The sequence below is a fragment of the Rhipicephalus microplus genome, unplaced genomic scaffold, assembly GCF_043290135.1.
Source record: "Rhipicephalus microplus isolate Deutch F79 unplaced genomic scaffold, USDA_Rmic scaffold_14, whole genome shotgun sequence".
In the NCBI taxonomy this organism is placed as follows: domain Eukaryota; kingdom Metazoa; phylum Arthropoda; class Arachnida; order Ixodida; family Ixodidae; genus Rhipicephalus; species Rhipicephalus microplus.
In genome coordinates this window covers 11,057,346-11,079,066 of record NW_027464587.1, presented here as the reverse complement: position 1 = coordinate 11,079,066, position 21,721 = coordinate 11,057,346, and the positions used below count along the sequence as shown (strand labels likewise).

General features: G+C 48.3%; 3 protein-coding genes across 4 annotated transcripts in view; 1 reads left to right on the top strand and 2 right to left on the bottom strand.

Moving 5' to 3' along the window:
* Positions 1–10,305: 10,305 nt before the first annotated feature.
* LOC119180881 (uncharacterized) lies at positions 10,306–12,330 on the bottom strand. The gene is made up of 3 exons (XM_037432018.2): positions 11,777–12,330; positions 11,131–11,342; positions 10,306–10,734 (listed from the first exon to the last, which is right to left on the bottom strand). Exons 1-3 carry the CDS (start codon positions 11,949–11,951, stop codon positions 10,363–10,365), a joined length of 759 nt encoding a protein of 252 aa, XP_037287915.1. The 5' UTR covers positions 11,952–12,330; the 3' UTR covers positions 10,306–10,362.
* A 2,435-nt stretch (positions 12,331–14,765) lies between these two features.
* On the bottom strand, positions 14,766–16,930 carry LOC142784482 (THAP domain-containing protein 1-like). The gene is made up of 2 exons (XM_075882871.1): positions 16,576–16,930; positions 14,766–15,810 (listed from the first exon to the last, which is right to left on the bottom strand). Exons 1-2 carry the CDS (start codon positions 16,694–16,696, stop codon positions 15,578–15,580), a joined length of 354 nt encoding a protein of 117 aa, XP_075738986.1. The 5' UTR covers positions 16,697–16,930; the 3' UTR covers positions 14,766–15,577.
* Positions 16,931–17,044: 114 nt separating this feature from the next.
* The window catches only part of omd (integrator complex subunit 5 omd), a 147,354-nt gene continuing 142,677 nt past the window's right edge, over positions 17,045–21,721 (top strand). Inside the window, exon 1 of one of the 2 annotated variants that reach the window (XM_075882856.1) lies at positions 17,045–18,211. In XM_075882856.1, the coding sequence (XP_075738971.1) occupies positions 17,329–18,211 (883 nt within the window). In that variant the 5' untranslated portion in view covers positions 17,045–17,328. The remainder of the gene's footprint in view (positions 18,212–21,721) is intronic. The other variant, XM_037432019.2, reaches the window with a different exon arrangement.

Genomic DNA, 21,721 nt, shown 5'->3' with positions numbered 1-21,721 from the left:
GCAACGGTGCTGGAATGTAATGTCGCCGCCCAGTTAGTTGTTTAAGAGCTAGAACCGAACACGAAGGGGACCTAGTGAGAGGCTACTAGCGAAATTGAACACGCTGTGTGTGGTGTAGGCGGCAGCTTCAAGCAGTTGTTGAGGTCCGAGAGTTAACGGAGGCGGCTGGATAGCGGGATTAGGGTTGAACGTAGGCCTGTCGGGCACTTGGTCCGATGGTCGGGCGGGCGATGGCTAAGGAGGTTAGGAAAACCACGAGCGAGAGTGAGCTGGTGCAGTGCGAAGAATGCAAGCGCTGGTGCTACGAAGAATGCAAGCGCTGCTGAACAGAAGGAAGCAAAGAGGGGGTGGAATCGGTGCACTTATACATAAAAGCGTGGGTTGGCAAAAAGTCAAGCAGGGATGCATGGAACATTTATGGTTGCTTGATGATTGATTTCTGCGGTTTAACGTCCGGAAACCACTATATGATTATGAGAGACGCCGTAGTGGAGGGCTCCGGAAATTTAGACCACCTGGGGTTCTTTAACGTGCACCCAAATCTGAGTACACGGGCATAACATTTATGGTTAAGAGGGAAAGTAGCTGGGCAGATGACACTCCTTGGTTTGGTGTACTTGTGGACGGGAGCAAAGGCCAGAGAGGAAAACCAGGCAATGGTGGAGTGTATATCCAAGGACATTGAGGAATTAGGAGGAGAGTGCGAGATAATTATGCCAGGAGATATGAATACGCACATAGAAGATATAGATGGGTATACTGACTCAACAGGCAAAATAATCATGGATTTGTGTGAAAGGTATGATTTGATCATTTGCAACGGTACCTAGAAGTGTGAAGGGCAAATAACATGGGAGGTAGGAAGGCTGCAGTCAACAATAGATTACGCACTGATGTCACATAGGATGTATGATAAGCTCAGGGGAATGCACATAGATGAAGGTGGCTCTAGAAGTCTGGGTAGTGATCACAAACGTATCAAGCTAAGTTTTGGAAAAGCAGCGAAAGTGGGAAGAGACAAGATGAGCAACTACGGGAAAATTTTCATTTAGAAAGGCAAATAGAAATTTCTACTAAACAAATTGAGAAAGTAATCACTGAGGATAGTAAAACTGTGTGGACGTACACAAATCTAATTAAACTGTTTGGGCTAGAGCTTGCTAAGGCACGTGAGAAGTCACCCCGGAAAAGAATACACAAACCCAAAAGTTGGTAGTGTAGGGAACTATGCGAACGACGACGAAGCAGCATGAAACGGCAAGGCACAGTGTTGGTGCACACGCGCGACCCGAGCTTGCGTTTGTTTTGTATTTTTTGGCCTGTTGGCGTTCCTCGCTCTTCTGGCGTTCCTCGGCCTTCCAGTAGGTCTGTACGTAAATAAACTGCGTGACATCTGGTGGAGGTGCGTGGACTCCCGTACAAACCTGGAACTTCGCTCCCGTAAGCTTCCCCCTCTACGTGACACGAACATGGCCACCGAGACGCCTCTCCAGGTGGGACCTTCGACCGTCCATGTCACTTGCGGCGCCGTGTATCCTCAACAAGACCCTCCTATCTTCACGGGCTCCACTGAGTCGGACGTCGAAGATTGGTTGGCGAGGTACGACAAAGTCGGCGCAAGTAACAAGTGGGACGACCTAAGAAAGCTACGCTACGTCACATTCTACCTTGCGGACACCGCGCAACTGTGGTTTAATAACCGCGCAGCTGACATTACTACGTGGTCGGCATTCAAGACTGCTACTACGGACGTCTTTGGACGACCTGCGGCACGCAAACTTCAAGCCGAGCCCCGTTTGCGTCAGCGTGCGCAGCAACCAGGCGAGGCCTACACGGGCTACATTGAAGATGTGTTGCATCTATGCAACCGCATCAACTCTACCATGCCTGAGAAAGAAAAAAATCAGGCACATATTGAAAGGCGTTGACGGCGGCGCCTTTCAGATGTTGCTCGCGAGAAATCCCCCTACAATTGCTGTCTTCGTTTCCCTCTGTCAAAGCTTCGATGAATTGCGTAGGCAGTGCGCAATTGCTCGTCAAGCCCTCACGACGCCAGACACGCTCGCAAGCTTGCACCTAGCTGCCCATCCTACCGATCAGCAGCCGCTGCTTTCGACAATCAAGGACTTCGTCCGCGAAGAGGTAGCGCGCCAGCTGTCACTGCTGCCACTGACACATGAGCCCACGCAAGCTTTGGCACCGGACCTCCAACACGTCATTCGAACCCAAGTCGCTGATGCCCTTCCCCCGATGCATCAGCAACCACCAGTCACTACGCCTCTCACGTACGCCGCCGTCGCTGCTCGGCCGACGCAACAGCGTATGTCATATGCTCAACCTGCCACGCCACCCTATGTCGTGCCTACAACCCCAATTGCTGCGCCATATCCCTACGTGAGATCTTCAGCTCCATTTTACCGTCGCTCAGACGCTTGGAGGCCGCCGGATAATAGGCCCATCTGTTTCACCTGCGGTATCGCTGGACACGTCGCCCGCCACTGTCGCCGAGATCCCCCTCCAGTCGACACCGTGGGCCGGCCAATGGCGTCGTCGTCTAGGCCGCCATCAAGGTACACCACTGACGGTCCTCGACCCTACGCAAACCATCGGTCACCATCGTCCCGACGACGCTCCCTGTCACCTATGCGTCGCCGACCTGCTACGGAAGAGGGAAACTGATCGCTGCAGCTCCGTAGGCAACAGCTGCATACAATTCGAACTGCTTAAGGCCTCCATCTTTCTCGCCGCAAAACGTTATTGACGTCAATGTTGAGGGGACCGCTACACAAGCGCTTATCGACACAGGGGCCGCCATTTCTATAATCTGTGAGACCTTATGCCGCAAGTTGAAAAAGGTGACGATGCCTCTTTCGGGCCTGATGCTCCACACGGCCAACTCGCAGTGCATAGAACCTACAGCTGTGTGCACTGCACGTGTCATTATTCAAGGTGAACTTTATGCCATTGAATTTTTTGTGTTGGCATCATGCTCCCACGAAGTCATTCTTTGATACTTTCTTTCGCGTCATCGGGCCATCATAGATTGCTCACGTGCAGAAGTTGCCCTTACACCGCTGCCAACCTCTTGTTTGGTGGATTCTCTTTCTCAAGCTTACAAACTTGTCGTTGTTGCAGACACGGAAATAGCACCGAGAACATCCACCCTTGTAGCTCTGACCTGTACGGCCGCTCCTGCCGGAACTGTTTTGTTCACTCCGTCTGACGTATTTACCCGCCGCCATAGCCTACACCTGCCCTTTGCCGTACTCACCGTGGAATCTGGTGCTACCGCCATGCTCGTCGCGAACTCGCTATCGTCGCCAGTTACCTTACTTCGCGGAGAATGTTTGGGTAACATACAAGACGTTGACCTCTTGCGCCCTCTAGAGTTCGCCGAACACCCACCTCACCTCCAGCTCAATGCTATGACGCCACCTATGGCCACACTGCCCGCGCCAAACTCATTCCAGCCCTCTGTTGCCGCTGAGCTATCGCCGACACAAAGAAGGGAACTCTTGTCCCTTCTTCGAGAGTTCCGTTCTGCCTTCGATTGCGCTCAACCACACACAGTGCACAGCGAACATCACGCACCACATTGACACCGGTACTCATGCTCCCTTACGCCAACGACCATATCGAGTTTCAGCGGAAGAGCGCCGTATTATCAACGAACAAGTCGACGATATGCTTGTAGCGAGAGAGGAAGACGGGACGGTGGCCAACGTGGTCGTGTCTTCTTCTCTCGCTACATTGGTGACCCGGAGAACACGCCCTTCGCCGAGCGGCCCGCTGCCATGTTCCCGCAACTCTGCCCGCCAGTGCCGCCGTTCCAATCTACCTACCCCAAGGTATGGTTCATGCAGCTCGACGCAGTTCTTGCGTTGAATGGCGTCACGGACCAGCCGCTGATGCACGCCATTCTTCATGACGCCCTTCCGGTAGAGTTGCGTCATCTCTCTGCCACTTCAACCTCCAGCCAGCAGCCTTACGATGACCTCTACTCTGCGGTGCTTGCCAGCAATGGCCTCACCTACCACCCGCTGCCGTTTACCCGCGACTCTCAGGTTTTCCCTGCGTCGAGCGTGCTGGACCCTCCGGCCCGAAGCTCTCATCTGACCGCAACCTAACTTCCCCGACAACGCCTCCCTCCACCTTGGGTCCGGCCACTAGCGCAGTGAGTCTCGCACCCGGTCACATATCCGACGAGGTTCTTGAAGTCGTTCCTGCTGCCGACAACCTGTCCACCACGAAGTGCGTTTTTTCGAAGTCCTCGGCCGATGGTCCTTCTGGCATGCTTGCTACCTCCATGTTTTCCACGAAAGAGACGGCACGCGACACCGTGGCCCCACCAGACTCCATGACGACCACCTTGCCGCCCACATCGGAGTCTGGCACAGGTGACCTTTCGCCACCGAGCTACGCGGCCATGTTCCAGTCAGCACAAACCTGGCAGCCTCAATTCGACCCGCCACTGCCCCCGTTCCGGACCTCTCGCCTAGAGTCGTGGTTCGAGGAATTTGCGGCGGCCTTGTATAACAACGGCATCTGGATCCAAGAGCTCATGTACGAGGTATTGGAATACCATCTTCCACATGACCTCAAACACCACCTCATATACTTCTCCTGGAGCCCTCGCCCGTACGATCACTTGCGAGATACCGTGCTCAAGTTTTACGGCCTTAAACATGCTCCTCCTCCCAAAAAGGACACAACTGCACCTGGCTCATCACCTTCCAGGACGCCTCTCGCCCCACAGCCAGTCCAGACCTCCAGCCAGTCTTTCTCTCCCGCTACATGCTCAAGCGTGGTGTCATCCAGCCATCGCAGAGCCCTTGGTCGTCCCCTGTTGTACTTGTGCGCAAAAAGAATGGGTCTATCCGATTCTGTGTCGACTACCGGCGGCTCAATAAGATAACTCGGAAGGATGTGTACCCGTTGCCACGCATCGACGATGCTCTCGATTGCTTGCAAGGAGCAGAATATTTCTCCTCTTTAGATTTACGCTCAGGATATTGGCAAGTTCCAATGGCTGATCCTGACCGATCGAAGACTGCATTTGTAACACCTGATGGGCTGTATGAGTTTAACGTCATGCCGTTTGGACTCTGCAATGCCCCAGCTACCTTCGAACGGATGATGGACACCATCCTTCGCGGCTACAAGTGGAACACGTGCCTTTGCTACCTAGACGACATCGTCGTTTTTTCTCGCGACTTTTCGACTCACCTTGTTCGTCTTCGTGCTATTCTCACGTGTCTCACCTCTGCTGGCCTTCAACCTAACATCAAGAAGTGCCATTTTGCCGCACGTCAGCTCACTATACTGGGTCACGTCGTCTGCAAAGAGGGTGTTCTCCCGGATCCGGCAAAACTCCGTGCCGTGGCCGACTATCCGAAGGCCAATTCCATCAAGACGCTTCGAAGTTTTATCGGCTTGTGCTCATACTTTCGTCGATTTGTGCGCAACTTCTCTTCCATCATCGCGCCTCTTACCAACCTGTTGACAACTTTCAAAGGCATGTCTGCTTGGTCAAAAGAGTGCGATGAATCCTTCACCGCGCTTCGGAGGTTATTATTATCACCTCCAATACTACGTCATTTTGACCCCGATGCGCCTACGGAGGTCCACACCGACGCCAGTGGTGTCGGCCTTAGTGCTGTTGTGGCTCAACGAAAACCAGGGTACCAAGAATACGTGGTCGCTTACGCGAGTCGAACCCTCAAGAAAGCCGAGTGTAATTATTCCGTCACGAAGAAAGAGTGCCTCGCAATTGTCTGGGTTTTGACGAAGTTCCGCCCATACCTTTATGGCCGCCCTTTCGAAGTCGTCACGGACCACCACGCTCTATGCTGGCTATCATCGCTCAAAGACCCGTCGGGGCGCCTTGGTCGTTGGGCGCTTCGCCTACAGGAATACGACATTCGTGTTGTATACCGATCCGGCCGCAAGCACTCCGACGCTGATGCGCTATCCCGCTCGCCGCTACCGACCGACCCAACCTCCTCGTCACCTTCTTCAGCTGTCATAACACCAATCGACTTCACAGACATGGCATCGGAACAACGCAAAGATGTATGCATTTCCCAACTCCTCGCCTATCTGACTGATCCGCTAGCTAATTTGGTCTCGAGAACTATCCGCCGTCAAGCCACACATTTCGCTATACGAGACGACCTACTCTATCGGCGGAATTTACACGTCTGAAGGTCGGAGGTGGCTGTTAGTGATACCCAAGCACATGCGCTCGGAAATCTGTGCTGATTTCCATAACGACCCGCAAAGCGCTCACGCTGGCGCTCTCAAAACGTACAACCGTCTACGTCAGCGGTACTACTGGCGCGGCATGTACACATTTGTCCGCAAGTACGTACGTGCTTGTACTGCATGCCAGCGACGTAAAGTACCACCTCAACGACCTGCCGGTACACTTCAACCTCTGCCTTGTCCAACGCGTCCGTTTGACCGCGTCGGTATCGACTTATACGGACCACTTCCCACGTCGTCTTCTGGAAATAGGTGGATAATTGTCGGCGTGGACCACCTCACACGTTACGCGGAGACGGCAGCACTACCCGCAGCAACCGCGAGGGAAGTTGCGTTTTTCATCTTGCGCAACTTTGTTCTTCGCCATGGTGCTCCCCGCGAACTTTTGAGCGACCGGGGGCGTGTTTTCTTGTCTGACGCCATTCAAGCGTTGCTCGCTCAGTGCAACATGGTTCATCGCATGACGACAGCATATCACCCGCAGACGAATGGCCTCACAGAACGATTTAATCGCACTCTCGGTGATATGTTGACGATGTACACAGCTTCAGACCAGACCAATTGGGACACTGTCCTTCCATTCGTCACGTATGCGTATAACACCGCTACGCACGCGACAACAGGGTTCTCCCTTTTCTTTCTGTTGTACGGACGTGAACCATCGAGCACGCTGGACACTATCCTCCCATATACGCCCGACTCCTCTGAGTACACTGCAATTTCTGATGTTGCCAGGTACGCAGAAGATTGCAGACGATTGGCCCGTTCACTGACAACCGAGGACCAAGGCCACCAGAAGCTACGGCATGACACCGACCTACATCTCTCTACTTTCACGACTGGTGCTCTCGTTTGGCTCTGGATTCCACCGAGCACTCCTGGCCTTTCGTCGAAATTACTGGCACGATACCACGGGCCCTACTGCATTCTCGCCCGTACGTCACCAGTCAATTACGAGATTGAGCCTTTGACAAAGTCTCATGACTTACGCCGTCGTGGCCGAGAAATTGTGCATGTGAGTCGCCTGAAGCCGTATTACGACCCCGCTATAGTGACTACGCCTTAAGTCGCCAGGTTGGCTACGCTATTCACCGGGGGCCAATGTAGGGAACTATGTGAACGACGACGAAGCAGCATGAAACGGCAAGCCACAGCGTTGATGCACACGCGCGAGCCGCGCTTGCGTTTGTTTTGTATTTTTGGCCTGTTGGCGTTCCTCGCTCTTCTGCCGTTCCTCGGCCTTCCAGTAGGTCTGTAGGTAAATAAACTGCGTGACAGTAGGATGAGGAAGTTAAGAGAGCCATAGCGAAACGTCAGGAAGCCTCAGGGAACACAGACATGCTAAGCAACGGCTTGAACCGACAGATGATGATGAAAGAAAAGGGGAAATCTTTCTAAGCTCTAGAAGGGGAGCATCCCATCTGATCAATGAAAAGATCAGAAGAAAGGGTGCTTAGTGGCTGGTAGAAGTACATAAAAAGGACAGAAAGGCAGCTGCGAAATTTTGGAACCATCTAAACTCCCTAAGAAATGAAACAAATCTACAGCAGAGGTTTATAAGTACAGCTCAAGGTGCTAGGCTAGAAGGGGACGAAGCGATTGAACATATAAGAACAAGGATGACAGAAAAATTTCAACAATGAAGTGCCTTAGCGTGTATCCACACGACGGACATATCCGCGCAAATCCCTCCCGCGGACGTTCGTTCCGCCGCCCGTCCGGCTGCGAAGCACATTCAGACGACGGACGAAGCGAGCAGACGGACGCGCTGGAGAAAAAAAACATGGCGGCACTGTCTGAAGCGAGAGCTGCCCGCTTCAAATCTTTAAGCTCTTCGTAGCGCATCGCGTGGGCTGTTATTCCCAAACTGATGGTTGTGTAGGCTTTAGGTCTGTGTCCTCGAGCTTCGACGGCAACGTATACATGACTATTTGGTACTGTTTCCGAGCGCCGTACTCGTTTTCTGAAAAGTGTAGGCTTAGCGACCACCGCTATTGCCAATACATGAGCTCGGTGATCTGCGGTAGCGCTGGGGCTACCATATCTCGGAGCTCATGATAATGTGCGAATGTTTGCTTATTCTTCTTTTCTATAGATGGCGCGACCAGTCTGAAAGTAGAAAACCCATTCATCGCTAGCCATTCGAGGTTTAGGTTTCCGTCTATGACGCTGAGTTTGAAGTTGAAGTGAATATGGAGGTCGAAAGAAAGCAACGAATAGCTGCAATGGCTGTTGTATTAGCAGAATTAGACGATGAAGCGCTGTTCTTCCCTGTAAAACGATCTTGTTGGCAAAAGGACTACATCGCTAACAAGCATCTGGGTATGCAATATCAACTCTATCGTGAACTTTTGCTTAGCGACAGCCAAGAATACAGGAGGCTTCTGCGAGTGTCGAGAGAGCAGTTTGTCCAGTTGCTGTCGCTCGTAGGACCTCGCATACAACGACAGGACACCGTAATGCGGCGAGCCATATCAGCTGAAACAAGGCTGCAGGTCACGCTACGATACCTTGCTTCAGGCAAGTGTTGCACGTCTGTGCATTTCTACTCGAAACATTGCTCCTATTGTTGCATCCGAGACTGTTCAGACTTGGAGAGCCTCGCTTTTAGAGGTGGCATTACGTTGTGTGTTGTAAAACGCCAGCAAGGTCTTGAATAGGCACATATGTGACACTAATAAAACAAATCTTGCGAAGGCTACGAAAGCCCTCTTACACAGCCTCGCTGTCGTTGATGTACAGTTTGGCACTCTTGGCATACATCTGCGAATTAGTGACGGTATTTTTTTCCCTTTGTGCAGGAGAGAGCCACCACTCCTTGAGTCGCCAATTTCGTCTGGGCCACTCGACTGTAAATGATATCATCCATGAAACATGTAATGTAATTTATGAAGAGCTGAAGAATGAATTTCTCAAAACTCCAAGCACCGAGGATGAGTGGAGAGACGTCGTTGCTGGTTTCAGTAGAAACTGGAACTTTCCAAACTGCGTTGGAGCGATGGATGGAAAGCATGTGATAATTACTAAGCCAGCAAACACGGGAACAGTTTACAGAAACTACAAGAAGAGCTTTAGCATTATACTGTTTGCCGTGGTCGATGCGAACTACAAATTTTTGTACACGGATGTTGGTGCGCCAGGGTCACAGGGAGATGCGGGCGTCTGGCAAACTACGCCTCTGCAAGCACACTTGTCAAACATGTCGGCTGGTCTTCCGGAACTGGTCAAGGTGGGAAGCTTGCCTGATCTGTACTTGCCACCAGTTTTCGTCGGTGATGACGCGTTTCCTCTTGGAAGAAACTTGATGAAACCGTTTGGGGAACGTTCGTTATCAGAAGAGAAGAGAATATTTAATTACAGGTAATTTATGTCACTACTGAAACAGCACTATGTGATATTTAACCGTTTAATCGAAGGTGCGCTAACCCAGATTTGCAGCACACATTAGCATGCTACTATCTTCTCAGTGGTGTAAAGTGTATAAAATTATATCTTACTTTTTTTAATGCTTTACAGGTTATCCAGGGCTCGGCGTGTAGTTGAGAGCACCTTTGGAATACTTGCGAATAGGTTTAGATTTCTGCACACCGTGATTGACGCTGAGCCAAAACGGGTGACATCAATGGTGAATGCAGCATGCGTATTGCACAACTTCCTCGCCAATGAATTGAACGCAGCTGACTCGTGTGCCGACACAACGCCTACTGCAACTCTGTTCTCTACACAGCCTTATTCTCGCGGACGAGTAAGTGCTGTTGGCTCCGCCGTACGTGACAGCCTATGCGAATTTTTGAATGGCAGGGGTGCTGTGTCATGGCAGCGTACGTCAGCCCACTTGGAGGCCGATGTATACAGAAGGCCATAAGATTACGCAAAGATAGTGCAAGATGCACATGCGTTGTCATAAAATAAAGTTGTTGAAAAATAAAATGCGGTTTGTTTAGTTGAAGGGCGAGATCTTGTATACGCTGTCATATGAATGGCATTTCAAATTACGGATATTTACTTAAAACTGAGTTTCATTCACACTGACAACAATGCTGGAGGTAAGCAACGATTTATTAACTGGCAATATTAAATGAGATCTGTTGAGCTTTCTTACTCGCTTTTGTTGATGTAGATTTCAAGTGCGCTTAAGATAGCCTTCTGGCATGGGATCAGCTTATCCTTCGGAACCTCGCGCATGTGTGCAGCAACAACTTTACCAAAATAGTCGATATCATCTTCCTGCTGTGTGGTACTCGCTGGTTGGCCTACGCTTGCAGCTATTTTTTCCAACACAGTTTGCCGTTGGGCCAATATTTCATCTAAACGATGGGGAGATCGGCGCCTTTTCTTCTGTGTTCCTTGGCGGGACATTGCAGAGAGTGCCTTGCCCGCAATTGGGTCGTCCACGGTAATGTTTTGGTCGTCAGTCGCTGCAGCTGCATCGTCTGAGGTTTGTGAAGGATCATCAATGTCTGGTCGTACCTGCAAGACACAAAATGGCGCACAAAGTCTCTCGCAATTCCAAAATGTAATGCTTTGCAGACACACATCTGCGTATCTATTCCGATTACAATCTGTATTACAACCACGTAAAAGCAATGGTACATTATTCGTGATTTGGCGTAATTAGAGCGCAAGATTCAAACTTCAGTGTCAACAATTTTTGGTCATATCTAATTTAAATATAGAAACGACGTTTGAATAATTCCGCACACCAAGCAACTAATCTTAATGTAGAATTATTTTGGTGTGTGTTCAAGCATTGAAAAGGTTGTAAGGCTGTATAAGAAAGTGCTAAGTAATAAAAAATACATATTGTAAAAATTTACGCGGCACAAGAAGGCTTCATCACAAATACGAAAAACAAGGGCAGTTTACCTTCATGGTCTCCGCCGCAGCTTGGCATGCATCAGTGCTCACAGAACGCCAACAGGTCACTTTTGAAGCATCCAAAAACCTGAGTGAATTATAAAAGCGCCAGCGACCTTTATAAACGTCCGAGCTTGGCATTCCACTCTTTGTGGATTCTACTTTCTTCTTCTCCAACCGGTATGTGCGTCTCTTATTGTCAAAGAAGCGCCGAAGGGCTTCTGTAAAAAAAAAAGAACAAAACAGAGGGGGGGGGGGGGGGTGATTATAAGTACGATTTACACCATGCAGTTTCGGTCAATCACCATCACAACACATTATGCTGAAAAAACGTGGCTGGTGCTCTAACGAATACTGCAGTGAATGTTTTCAGTTTTACCGCAAGCTTACGCATCACAAGCAACGTTTGGCGGACTCGTCGCCATTAACACTGTTCTTGAATTTCGCGCCGATTCCTTGATTAAAATGCATTTTTATTGAGCAGCCCTGCCTCCGGCACGGTAGCATGCTTGGGAATGCGCTGACCACGGCCGTCACTTGTAGACACCAATGTGCCCCACGTCATGCATAACAGGTACATTCCAGAAGGTTATTATCACGAAACCCACCCATATAATAACGCAAAACATAGAGAGTAAATATAAATGGTACTTACTGGCATCGTACGGCCCGTACGCAGGCCACTCCTCGTTCATTTCCTTCGCTATGCGTTCCCATATACTCTCCTTCACTGTTGTGTCCGCGTACTCGGCGAGTGTCATATCCCACAATGCGGGGAACTGCTCAACAAGGCGCAGCAGAAAAAAAGTTGCGTCGTCGCTCAAGTTCATAGTTGGAGTTGTTTGCGGTAGTGTGCGTCGAACGTACTTCCCACGCAAAAACCCAAACAAGACGAGCAGAAAAAAAAAACGTGCCTGTTGCCAGACCCTTATAACTTCGTCGGCTAAATTTACGAAACCACACGAGAAACAGAAAAATAAGCGCTTGTTGCCACACTAGTATTGGCGTCCTCCGCTAAATTTGTCGTGTTTTTCCGCGGGAATCCGTTTGCGAAAAAGAGCGTGGCATTTTCCGTCCGCGACGTCCGCGGACGCGGCACGGATGGCGGAAATCCGTGACGTGGGGTCACGTGACGCGCCGTCCGCCGCGGAAAAGACGGATTTGGTCCGTCGTGTGGATACACGCTTATGCACCACAATAGACAGGGATAGATCAAGTGGCACAATGGCTCCATTTTCACAACGAGAGTGGGAAAGGGCTGAGAAGAGGGTTCCAAGTAGTACATCAAAAGGCCCAGATGGCATTCAAATTATGCTGATAAAGACTTTGGGTCCGAAGTCGAAACAGACTTTGAGAGAGGCAGTGAGCAGAACTATAATCGATGGTGAAGTCCCTGATGGATAGAAACTTAGCAGAATGAGCATGATTTATAAATGAAAGGGGGACAAAGATGACATAAACGACTGCCGTCCTATAACAGTGACATCAGTGGTCTACAGGCTGGCGATGCAGATTATAAAGAAAAGAGGATGAGGGGGTGCTGGGGGAACTGCAGATTGGGTTTCAGAAACACAGGAGGTTGGAAGACAATCTGTTCTCACTGACGCAGTGCATCCAAATAGCAGAAAAGGAACACAGGCCCCAGTTGCTAGCATTTTTGAAGATCAAGGGAGCGTTCGACAGCGTGGTTCAAGAACACTTGTGGGGAATACTGGACACACTATGTGTGGAAGATGGAGCCCCTAATTTTTTGAAGGATATCTCTAAAGGTAACAAGGCAGTTATAAAGTGGGTAAAACAGGTATCCGAGCCTACAGAAGTGAAACGGGGGCTTAGGCTGGAGTGTCCTCTGTCACCCTTGTTATTCATGATGTACCTACAAGGATTAGAGGCCAAATTAGAGAGAAGTGGACTTGGCTTCAACCTCTCTTTAGTCAAACAAGGAAAACTGATTGATCAGGCACTACCAGCATTAATGTACGCAGATGATATAGTGGTAATGGCCGACAACAAGGAAGATTTGCATAGATTGGTGGACATCTGCAGTAATGAGGTAGATAGGTTAAATTTTAGATTCAGTAAAGAAAAATCAGCAGTCATGATTTTTAATGATAACGAAGGTAGTGAGCTTAGAATACAGGAGGTCATGCTAGAGATAAAAGATAAATACAAATATCTGGGTGTATGGATAAGCAATTGGACCGAGTACCTAAGGCAACACGAAATATACGTGACGACTAAAGGTAACAGGAATGCAGCAGTGATGAAAAATAGGGCACTGTGGAATTACAATAGGTATGATGTTATGAGAGGAATATGGGAAGGGGTCATGGTTCCTGGGCTGACGTTCGGCAATGCGGTCCCTTGCATAAGATCAGAAGTGCAAGCAAGATTAGAAATTAAGCAACGTGGAATAGGTAGGCTTGCTTTTGGAGCTCACGGGAATACACCAAATCAGGGAGTGCAAGTTGATATGGGATGGACATCATTTGAGGGCAGGGAAGCTAGCAGCAAGATAAAATTTGAGAAGTGATTGAGAGAAATGGGGGAGGAGCGTTGGGCTAGGAAGGTTTTCAGCTACTTGTACATGAAGAGTGTCGATACAAAATGGAGGAAGCGAACCAGGAAATTGACTGGTAAATACTTAGAAAACAACAGGTGGCCAAACCAAAAAGAATTATCGGTTAGGAAGAAGATGAAAGAAGCTGAGACTGACATGTGGAGAATTGGCATGATTAAGAAGTCCGCACTAAAGATATATCGAATTTTAAGCAGGAAATTGCCAAGGAAAGGATCTATGACAATACTCGGGGTAGTTCTCTACTGTTTGAGGCCAGGACGGGAGTATTGCGAACCAAGACATATCTGGCCAAATACGAAGGGGTAGACACGGTATGCAGTGCGTGTGGAGAGGAATAAGAAACTGCCGAACACTTGATAATGTTCTGTAAAGGGCTTCACCTTATAGTTCAGAATGATGGCGCAGAGTTCTTGAAAGCACTGGGGTTTAGGGACAGGGAGGGCAAAATAGACTTTAAGCGGGTAGACTTAACTAAAAGGAGGTTATCTGATTGGTGGCTAAAGTCGAGGCACGAGTGAAAATTAAACCCTTCACTGCAAAGTACCCGTCCAACTTTACTATTGAAAGGGAAAACAAGAAAAATCTAATTGTTAGTTTTCTAAGTATTAAGGTTAGGTGGCATTAGCCGCCGCTCGATCTAAAGGGTACAGCCACATCCATCCATCTATCCATCCATCCATCCATCCATCCATCCATCCATCCATCCATCCATCCATCCATCCATCCATCCATCCATCCATCCATCCATCCATCCATCCATCCATCCATCCATCCATCCATCCATCCATCCATCCATCCATCCATCCATTCATCCATTCATCCATTCATCCATCCATTCATGCATCCTGAGCGCCGGTGGATGCATGGAAATGCATGGGTTACCACCGGTTCGAGAAGAATTTCATCACGCATTGAGTAAATATGGCGCGTATCTTGAATCTTTTTATTTCATGGGACTTTGAGAATCTTTTTTGCATTTTAGTTGACATTTCAGTGCATTATTTTTCAAATAAGACCGCAAATCAGATACGAACACATGTATCAGCGTGAAAGAATGATGACAGAGACAGGTTGTAAAAAGTGCTGGCCCACCAAATGTTTATTTACCTCATGATACCGGCTGTATGTGTATACATTGGTAGACTTGTCGCACACTCAGCTGGATTGAATTTACTATCAGGACAAGAAAGGGCAAGGACTATGACATTTGACAGTGGCCGCGGCATCCATCGCGCATAGAAAACAACCCAATACAGTGAATTTTGCGCATAAACACCTTCGTATCAAATGGCAAATGTAGATCGCAGGTACATGAATAATCAATAAAAACACTCTGCAACTGTTTTGAAACGAAACAGCACCAACAGCAAATAACAACAGCAAACAATTTTACCTGCAAGACCACAGCATTTGCTCTTTTGGAGAGAATATTAACCTCTGCAACTTCACGGTTCAGCTTGGCTATTGCGCTTTTAATTCAGCATTATTCCTTGCCATGGTTTGGCATTTCGGGCACGATGATTTTGCAGAAGTCATCACACGGCGCATCTTCTGGCTGGTTATAAATGTTTGCGTGGTCAAGGAGCGTTGGTCTTTTTTTTTTACTTTGTCGCCAGGTGCAGTTTCAGGTGGTTTTGTGCGTTCAAATTCGGTAAATGGTGCATAAAGTCTGAGGATGGTCTTGCAGTTGTGTTTGCGGATGGTACTGATGACATGTCGCTCGATGTCAAGTTCTGCTGTGTCTAAGGCTAAACCTGTTTTCTTCCTGCATTAAAAAATTGCGTTCTGTTATACGCCTTTCCTTGAAATTCGCTTTCATTGGTCCAGTTTGTATGTTAGAGCCGTGAGGAGACGCCAAGCATTAAACATTGTTAGTCACTCGTTTTTCCTTGGGCAGGGTCCATGTTCTTGAACATTTGAACGTTTCAAGGTGCGGCGGACTTTTGCCACGGGCGGCCCCATGTACTTTGGGTAGTGTGGAAACACTGACGGCACAGCATCCGCTTTCAGTCTTTTTATCTTTAGTCCCGGCTTATAGTTGGTTGGAGCAAAGTGCACACTGCACACCTTCGACCTGTCATTTGGGAGCCAAACTTCATTGCCAGCACCTTGAAAGGAAGAAGATGAACATTCAGTGAAATGTTTTGAATGAAATACAAAATTTCTTGTTCTTTTCTAAGGAGCATATCATGCAATTAGAAGTTTATACGATGGTGGCGAAGTGAATAAAACACAGCCATATGAAGTGAGCGTATGACTTCACTTCGTTAATCATGTGACACAGGTAACTGGCTGAGATACATTAGCACTAAATAAAACGGATCACCACAAGAAAGAAGACATGGACACACGCTACGCATAACTTTTCATTAGGAGAAAAGTTTTCACGTATATGTCCTTTTGTCATGCATGCACGTAGATGGGTAAACTAACACGTTTATATCAGACGTGGTAGCACATAAATTCAAGTTCGAGGTCAAACTAATTAAGCGACAGAGGATAAATACTCACTTATCAACGATCTCTGCTCTTTTTGGTAATGTAATTAAACTACTGAAGCAATCTCGAAGAAGCTGCTTCTTCCCACAATGGGTGTGTTTGAAAACCTAGTTGCATAACCACATGTAGTGACATGGCTTCCATATGTGCACTCTTGTCATCTTTTTTTTTTTTGCTAATAAAAAGTTGTGAGTATAGCACGTCGTCATTTACTTACTTGAGGTTGTTGTTTATTTATTTTTTGCGCTATTATGCGTCTTAGTCTGTCATGCACCACCAACCAGCCCGGCAACTCACTATTTTAAAGACGCGTAGTCATTTACAACCTATTATATTTTCAGCATGCCAGACAACGCCTAATTGAGCAGACTTACCCTTTCTAGAAATCACCTCGCTCCATTTTTCACCAACCTCGGTCACTGGAAACTCATGAAAAGTGACGTCAGAAGTCTTCCCTTGCCTTGATTCGCAGAAAGGCACGCAGCACACCACCATCGTGGTAATTCATTTGCACCGAGAAACCTCGCTTCGCTGGTGTACAAACTGCACCTACCTGCACGCTTCTGGCGCAGCTCGGCACGAGGAGACGGTGGCAAAAGATCGTCATTATACTTTTAAGTTTATTTAAAAAGAGGCTTTCATTCATTTTTTTAATCGTCCAGAGTGTATGCACGCGTAAACATTGCTGCTTTTCTCCCAGTGTCGCATGAGCAAACAACAAAGAAAAAAAAAAGCGTGGTGGCCGTCAGCAACCGGTGCGGATGGGGTAAGCTGTAGCGCCACAAAGCGCATAGCGGCAGGCGCCAGTACAAGAAAGGGCGTGCCGGCAGTCACTCGCTGGGCAGGTCAGTACAATACAGTAGGTCGTGATGCTACCTTTAGGTAGCATATACGCATACAAGTAGCTATATATGCTACCTAAAGGTAGCATATATAGAAACTAGGAAGAAAAGGAAGCAAAGGAAGAAACTCTATGGTACAGTGTCCCTTCTCTTAGTGGTACTGTATTGGTGTACTGTGGTGTATACGTTTTGTGGTGCGCACGCTACGCCGGCTGGTCACAAAACACCTGACTGGCCTGCGTATGTTCTCGGCGAGAGCCAGAGGAGCCAAGTTCGAAGAGTAGAATGTCAAGCGTGTTGCACGCCGCGGACGGGACCCATGCTGCGCTCAGCGACTTGCGCCTTTTTCTTGCGGGCACCTCCAGCTACGACAGCAAGATTCGGGCTTCGGACGTGGCCCAGGCAGCGATCCGGCTGCTCAGGACGCTGCCCGTGGCGCGCGAGGCCGTGCTCGAGTACATGCACAACCTATTCGACGACGCCGTGGGTCGGCACATCGTGAGGCTCGACTCCGAGGAGAGCGTGCCCAGCGTGGAGGAGCGTGACGTGGAAGACGTGCAGGGCGTGCTGTCGGGCTTCATCGAGAGCAACTTGTCTGCCTGGGCGCCCATCATATCAGGCTGGTCCCTCGAGCTGCTGGGCCACCTGACGCGCAAGTACGCCGACCGGCGCATCGTCCACTCCGGGCTGGCCGAGGTGCTGCAGATGTGGATGGCGTGCCCGCCGACGCGCGCGCTCATCGAGCTCACTACCAAGTGCCTGTCGACGCTAATCGACACGAACCCGGACAAGTGTATCGACGCGCTGCTTGAGACGTCGGTGCAGCACTCGCCGCACTTCGACTGGGTGGTGGCGCACATCGGCTCCTGCTTCCCGCACACTGTCATCACGCGCGTGCTCGCTTGCGGCCTCAAGGACTTCGTGAGCCACGAGGACGAGGACGGGGACCGGGCGAGGGTGCCAAAGCTCGCCTCGGTCGTCGGAATCCTGGGCCACCTCGCCGGCCAGCACGCGGCCGACATCCGGGCCGCGCTCGTGTCCCTCATGCAGCAGAGCTTCGCGGCCAGCCCGACGCGCGAACAGCTGGCCGCCATCCCGTTCCTGCTGCAGCTCGCCTCCATGTCCGAGCACCTGCTCGACGCCGTCGTCTCCGAGTTCACTCGAGTCCGTGAGTAAGCAATTCGTGGCACCAGGGCTCGCAAACAGCGCAAAACCTTGCTCTCCTCTCCTTCTCGGCACTAGCTGTCAGCCTCGGAAAAAAGAATACGCTAGCATTTAGTAAGCTCTCTATCTTTCATTGTCCAATATTTTGTATTATTCTACCATAAGGAAGGAGAGCAATCGATTGCCGCAAGGCCTTTATACATAACTTGCATCACACCGCGTACCTCTAGGATGCGATCTCGGCAGCAGAAGACACCGAGTCAAGCATAGCATTTCTCGTCAACGCCATACGTTGCAATAACTATTTGTCCAATATGTGACTGCCGCACGTGAAGTAAGTGTAAATCGGATATAGAAGAACCAGGGGACGCACCGTTTGCCAGAGGTCATCGCAGACACGTTCAAATGTATGAAAGAGCTGTGTGAGGAGCGGAGCATATAGCTTATGCGCGCATAGATTAGGAAGCACCTCTAGACATTGAACAATGTGTGTGCAGACGTTACTTCATCACTAGAAAGTTATGTTTCCACATCTCGTGTGAAGTTGTTTTACCCACTATGTGTAGCACCATGGACTCGGAACACAGTATACACAAAGAATCTTAGTTACCCTGTCCACACTGCTTCGCTGCTAGCTCCATGATGACCTGAATCATATGGGCAAGGCAGCAATCAAAATTTGTGCACAACGCCAAATGATCCGCCGCACGAACATGAACACTGCGCGGTCATTGAGACGCATGTGCTCTGTGTTCTGAGTAATGGTGAAGGGAAAATAGGAACGGACTTTGGCAAGTTATGTATATTGCGATACAATCTACAATGGGACTGTGATTCAATGGGACTGTGAAGGCAAGAAAGATGGCTTTCACACCCCATGTCCCGAGTCAGGTGAATGGCATGTGAACCTGCCGACCTTCCAATTGCAGACCTCAGCAGCTGTTGTATTTACCATTACCAGGATACTGCCTTTCTCCCCAACGCTGACCAAACAGTGGCCCAACTTCATTTAGACGGAAGTGAATGCAAATGAGTTCTGCGGAGACTCGCAAGGTGGCTTTGAAGTTTACGGCTAGATGGCGTTAAAGTATTACTGCTAGGTGGTGTTAGCCGCCTCCTGATCTAAAGGGTACAACCATATCGATCGATCCATCCAAAAATACACGACCACCTGTTTGTGGCATGAACACACAAAGAAATTTGTACGGATTTCTCGGAAAAGAAAGCTTCTTAGTTGCCGAAAAATTCATTCTGGTCCAGGAATCAAACCTGGGACCAACACCTTTCTGAGGCGGTTGGTCTGCCGATTGAGCTAACCAGAGAACTTGCAATTGGCAGTGCCAGGGCAAATTCATTGACAACTCGAAGCACATGGACACAGGTAAATGCAAATGAGCTCTGTGGAGACCCGCAAGGTAGCGAAAGGGTTGAGAAAGGGAAAATAGACAACCACTTGTGCAGAAATTCATACGGATTCCCTTGTGGCTTTGGGCCACAAGCTGGTGGTTGTCTATTTTTCCTTTTTCTCTTAGAGCAGTTTCGGAAAACTGAAAACAGCAACTGATAAGCGTGGTGGCCGTTCCTTGCAACACTGAGGACATTGCATTGAAATCTTAACACACCAGCAAGGTGGAGCCCTTGGCAGTGCCAGGGCAAATTCATTGACAATTCGAAGCGCATGGACACAGGTAAATGCAAGTTTTCGGGCTCTACCAGTATGTGCATCAGCCAACCCGAAATGGCAACATTCTAGACTTGATGTTTTGTGATGTCCCCACTATTGTAACTTCTGTGGATAACGTTCCGAGTATAAGTGATCACACCGCGGTCGTCGCGGGTGTTAGGTTTGAAAAGAACAAGCCAAAGAAGCAACCTACAAGGAAGGTATTTCTTTTTGGTAAAGGTGACTACTCAGCGATGTCACATGCGCTTTCAAATCATCTGCCTGTTTTCGAATGCCTTGCCAAATATTCTACCACACAAGAATTGTGGTGTGCTTTTAAAAGTAAAGTAATGGAACTCATAGATATTTACATACCAAGTGTGCATCCTCGTGGAATGAATAGCCGCAAGAAGCCTTGGGTTACCTCACAGTTATTAAAAATAATTAAAAACAGGCAGCGAGTATACCGTAGCTTCAAAAGAACGAAGGCAAAAAAACACTTCGACAGGTTAGGTGCCCTAACGCATGAATACAAAGTTATGGCAAAAAACGCGAAGGCGGGCTACTTAAATAGGCTAAACGAAGAAATGAAAACAAATCCCAAAATGTTCTGGCGGTACTTAAAACGTTGCGGGTCGGATGCTACCGGTATTAACGAAATCCAATATAATAATCAAGTGTTCTCGGAAGATATAGACAAGGCGAACTGCCTTAATGAATATTTTCGCTCGGTATTTTCGCCAAAGACTGATGAATACTGTGATATCCCATGTGTATATCCCGTACCCTTAATGCAGCCTATTGAGCTTAGCATGGACGGCATTCAAGCCTTTCTCAGTAATCTCGATGAAACAAAAGCGAATGGTCCTGACGGCATTCCTCTGCGTGTTTACAAACATTGTGCTTCTCCTGTTTCCATGTATCTTCATTTAATTTACTCAAAGTCCTTATCTACTGGTGTCTTACCAGATGACTGGAAGATGGCCCACGTTGTGCCGATCCACAAAGGTGGACCCAAAAAGGAAGCTGTCAACTATAGACCAATTTCATTAACATCAATTGCCTGCAAAGTACTTGAGCACATCTTGTACAAGGAAATAATGCGACATATAACGCACCACAAATTATTAATAGAAAATCAGCATGGATTCCGTAAAGGACTATCTTGTACCACGCAGTTGGTTGAATTTTATCATGATTTCTCCTCTCGTATTGACGAAAATGGGCAAATTGACTGTATTTTTCTTGATTTCCAAAAAGCTTTTGATTGAGTTTCGCATGCGCTCCTTTTGCAAAAACTTAAGTTATTTAATTTAGACCTAAATGTGATAATCTGGATAGAAAATTATTTAAAGCATCGTCGCCAATGTGTTGTTTTGAATGGAAAAGGATCTAGTTATGTTAAGGTGACATCAGGTGTGCCACAGGGCTCCGTTTTGGGTCCTTTGTTGTTTTTAATTTATATCAATGATATTTCGGTTGGTATCTCATCGTCTATCCGGCTTTTATATATGACTGTATAGTCTACCGGAAAATTAAGAGTGAGCAGGATTCCTCCCAACTTGAAAATGACTTGGTGTGTATTCATGACTGGTGTTGAACGTGGAAAATGTCTTTAAATTTTAATAAGTGCATTAACCTTTGTTTTTCAAAGAAGACAAAGAAGATCGAATTTAGATATTGTATAAATGGTGTGCCAGTTACCACAAAGACAACTTACAAATACCTGGGTGTGTTCTTTTCTTCTGACTGTTCATGGAATGTACATGTTGATTATGTTGTCGCGAAAGCTGCGAGGGTGTTAAATTTTATTCAGCGTAACTTACGATGTTCGCATCAGTGACTTAAAGA

Excerpts from the sequence above, each read along its gene's own strand:
- LOC119180881 (XM_037432018.2), bottom strand. The coding sequence starts at position 11,951 with ATGAACTTGAGCGACGACGCAACTTTTTTTCTGCTGCGCCTTGTTGAG. Across the intron at positions 11,343-11,776 it reads GTACGGGCCGTACGATGCCA|AAGCCCTTCGGCGCTTCTTT; the intron begins GTAAGTACCATT and ends TTTTTTTTACAG. Across the intron at positions 10,735-11,130 it reads CTGCGGCGGAGACCATGAAG|GTACGACCAGACATTGATGA; the intron begins GTAAACTGCCCT and ends TGTGTCTTGCAG.
- LOC142784482 (XM_075882871.1), bottom strand. The coding sequence starts at position 16,696 with ATGGTGGTGTGCTGCGTGCCTTTCTGCGAATCAAGGCAAGGGAAGACT. Across the intron at positions 15,811-16,575 it reads CGAGGTGATTTCTAGAAAGG|GTGCTGGCAATGAAGTTTGG; the intron begins GTAAGTCTGCTC and ends CTTCCTTTCAAG.